The sequence below is a fragment of the Octopus sinensis genome, unplaced genomic scaffold (genome assembly GCF_006345805.1).
Source record: "Octopus sinensis unplaced genomic scaffold, ASM634580v1 Contig18089, whole genome shotgun sequence".
NCBI lineage: Eukaryota > Metazoa > Mollusca > Cephalopoda > Octopoda > Octopodidae > Octopus > Octopus sinensis.
The window spans coordinates 28,387-32,088 of record NW_021835532.1 but is presented as its reverse complement, the minus strand read 5'-3'; the positions used below and the strand labels follow the sequence as shown (position 1 = coordinate 32,088).

Genomic DNA, 3,702 nt, shown 5'->3' with positions numbered 1-3,702 from the left:
CAGGTTTCTGAGCCATATAGTAGAATTGGTTCGACTGTGGCTTTGAAGATTTCAAGTTTGAAGTCTCTACTTAGTTAGAAAGTCTTTCCAGATGATATGTATGACCCAAGAAGCCATATTTAAGGGCGCATTGTTGAGAGTATGGATGATGCAATCACTGTTGGACAGGCACTTGTTTATGTATTCAGTTTTGGCCTCATTGAGGTAAAGACCTACACAATTTGAGGCTTGTTCAAGAGATTATAAAAGAGACTGGGCATTGGAGAGAGAATCACTGATAAGAGCGATGTCGTCAGCAAAGTCAGTGTCTGTCAAGTCGTCAGCTGGGTGTCTGGAACTTCTTGGTTTTATTTCAAAGCCCTTGCCAGAGATGGTATCAACTGACATACGTAGCACATAATCAACAACAATGATGAAAAGAAATGGGGCGAGTGTGTCTCCCTGCAGTATTCCGGCTTTGATTGAGAAAGATGATGTTTCTCCGTCAGGGGTTAAGATGGTTGAAGACGTATCTGTGTAGAGGACCTTGATGGCAGAAATGATTTTGTCTGGTATCCCATAGAGCTTAAGGATTTCAAACATCTTGTACTTATCTACAGAATCGAACACTTTAGAAAAGTCTACAAATACCATTGCAAGATCGCGATTAAATGCTTTTGATTCTTCAATAAGTCTGCGTAGGCATAGTATCTGGCTCAGCGTTGAGCGCCCATGTCTGAATCCATTTTGGTTGTTTCGGAGCAAAGGTTCAACAAAAAGGACAAGACGATTTAGGATCAGTTTGTTGTACAGTTTTGCAGCAATTGACATTAGAGATATACCCCTGTAGTTGGTGACGAGGGATAAATCGCCTTTTTTGGGTATTGGAATGATTTGAGATTGGTGCCAAATCTTTGGAGCTACAAAGGTGGAAAGTGTGTGGTTGCAGAAGTTGAGCAAAAGTGTGTGAGATCTATCATCCTTCCAAATTATAGCTGGGATATTGTCGGGACCAAATGCTTTCGAGGCTTTTAGTTGCTTGGTGGCTGCTGTTAGTTCAAATATGGTAAAAGGGGAGGTGTTGATGTCCAGCGTGTCTGATATAGGCACACTTGGAAGAGTGGGGTTATCAGGGATTTTGGCATTCTTCCCAAGGAGGTTTTTAAAATGAGTTGACCAATTTTCTAAACGCTTCTTAGCTGATCCCCCGTTAATTCTAATTGATGACCCAGAGTTTTTGCCTGATAGGTCTTTGATGGATTTCCAGGCGAGATGGTGTTTTTTACTAATGTGCTCTTTGGATAGTTTACTAATTTTGCCATTGATAAAGTCGACCTCGGCGTTCAAGTAAGCCTCATCAAGATTCTTCTTGGCAGCTATGAGTTGGATCTTCAGTGACTGGGATGGAGAACGGTGGTAAGCTAGTGATATAGACTTTAGATGGTTTCTGGCTTCGATGACATTTGGGGAACTAGAAGGTTTGCTCTGGCCCCTACTCTTCCTTCTGGGAAGAGTAGCCAGTGCAACTTCCTCTGTTGATTTGATGAGGCTGCTGTATACTTCTTCAATGTTCTCAGCATCTATTTCAGAAGTAGACAGAGATTGAAATGTGTTATAGACATCAATAGTAAATTGTTTGGACATATCGGGGTTAGATAAGACTTCCTCCCAGTCGATCATTTTCATCGGGTGAGGCTTAGCTTTTTTGGATGAGCGAAGACTAAGCTTAACGGTAGCTGATACAATTCTGTGGTCAGAGCCGACAGAACTAAAGGAAGAGTAGGATCTCGAGTCTCTAACACTATTGCGCCATTTCTTTCGAAAGATGAGGTAGTCAATTTGTGCCCTATCACCAAGTGGGGACTCAAATGTCCAAAGTTGATCTTTTGGTTTCATAAAAGAATTGTTGGAGGTGTAGAGATTAAATTCCTCTAAGAAGTCTTTGAGCATTTCTCCGTTCCGATTAGTTTTAGAGTTGAAAGTAAACTTGGTCTCATCGGGTCCTAGTCTAGCATTCAGATCACCAGCTATAACTAGAAAATTATGGAGAGGTACTTGCTCAATGGTTGAACGAAGGGTTGCATAAAAATTCTCAATCTCGTCTGCCACAGACGAATTATGTGGGCTATACACACATACCAATGTTGTTTTCGGGTTTCCATCTATTTCAAGCACCATAATTCTAGGTGAGATTGACTCTATACTAAAGAGAGTATCACTAGCTTTTGATGAAAGTAGAAATCCGATACCTCCAACTGTTGAATTAACAGTATTCTTTGATGCTGAGGAGGTTACAAGTTGATAAGAACCGACTTGATGATATTTGAGGATGTTGTCAGGGTGGTAAAATCGGTGTTCTTGGACAGCTATTATATCAATGCCATGTGATTCTGCATTTGCACCAAGTTCTTCTAGACGGCCAAGAGAGCCGAGGGTGCGGGCATTGAGGGTGCTGAGTATCGTATGATTTTTACAGCTGATGAGGTGTTTGTTTGGTGTTGTTTGGTTGGGAGCTGACTCTTCTCCATCAGGTGATACCCGTCTGTTAAGATTGAGGGCATCACCGTCAATGGATGCCCTTGGAGGTGTAACGTGATCAGAGACAGGACCCGACAAAGCAGGGGCTGGACCTACATCCGCAGGTATACCATTAGGTCTGGTTCCCTGGCGAAGAGGAACCCTGGTGCAGTTAATTGCAAACTCCATAGTCTTTTCAAATGGCTAATAATGTGTGCGTGCGCCACTACTACACACATTGGAAAGCATTGTACAACCAAGTACTAAAGAAGATCTTTCCTCCTCCATGAAACAAAGCTGTTCCCGCTGGACGTCAACCAGTATTTCTAAGCTACGGACCGAGTGATTTATTGTAAGGTTATCTCCCTAGACAGATTGCCTTCACTACGGCTAAGGAGCCCTTTCTACCCCACTGACACAGGTTGTACTGGTTTACAGTTTACCAGTAGTAGGATCCGATGCTGCATACAACAGACCTGACCTGACAAGATCGTTCAGAATTGGTTGAGCAATGGCATTAATGGGAAGGACAAGTGAGGGAGAGCCATTTAGTACTTCAATATTTGCGTCTGCGTATGTTTGTATAAGTGTGAATACTGTGTTTATGTGCGAGAAGGCACATGTTTTTGTCTATCGTTAATTTAATTATTTTTTTTTCTTACGTTTTTCTCTTTTAAAGTATTTCTTTTTAAAGTAATTTACACCCTGGAGGGAGGGCTGAGGGTTTGTTTTTACTGTAAATTCTCTTTTCTCCCAACAAAGAAGGTCCGTGCGCGCGCGTGTATGTGTGTGTAAGTACAGCCTTCAGCAGAGGCTGACGTGTTTTCGCTGCTCCGACCTGTCAGCGGCCAAAGACACAGAAGACACAGAAACACAAATACAACCCAGCAGGACTACTGATAAACAACTGTAATTACTGGAAGATCTACTATTTTCTGTGAGTAATTTGAATTTCCCTCAAAATATGTTAAAGACTTACAAACCTACAGTTTGGGACAAAATTTTAGAAACATAAATATTTCCATCTTTTCTGTGGACATTTTGTCGTCACCTCTTCCTTGAGTATCAGATTATGTAAAAATGCCTTTATTGTAACAACACAATTAAATGCACGCTAAAATTATGGACGGAAACACCTGCTAACCTTTATTTTCTTCTTGACTACCCGAAATATGCGAACATACTTTTTATTGCAATCACAGAAAT

The 3,702-nt window shown here is 41.4% G+C and overlaps 1 protein-coding gene across 1 annotated transcript; it reads right to left on the bottom strand.

Annotated features, from left to right (window-relative positions):
• Nucleotides 1-1,475: 1,475 nt before the first annotated feature.
• Nucleotides 1,476-2,685, bottom strand: LOC115231292 (craniofacial development protein 2-like; the record flags this gene model as incomplete). Its single annotated transcript, XM_029801351.1, has 2 exons — nucleotides 2,498-2,685; nucleotides 1,476-2,431 (listed from the first exon to the last, which is right to left on the bottom strand). Coding segments are annotated over exons 1-2 (1,144 nt in total), but the record flags the coding sequence as incomplete, so codon positions are not given.
• Nucleotides 2,686-3,702: the final 1,017 nt, after the last annotated feature.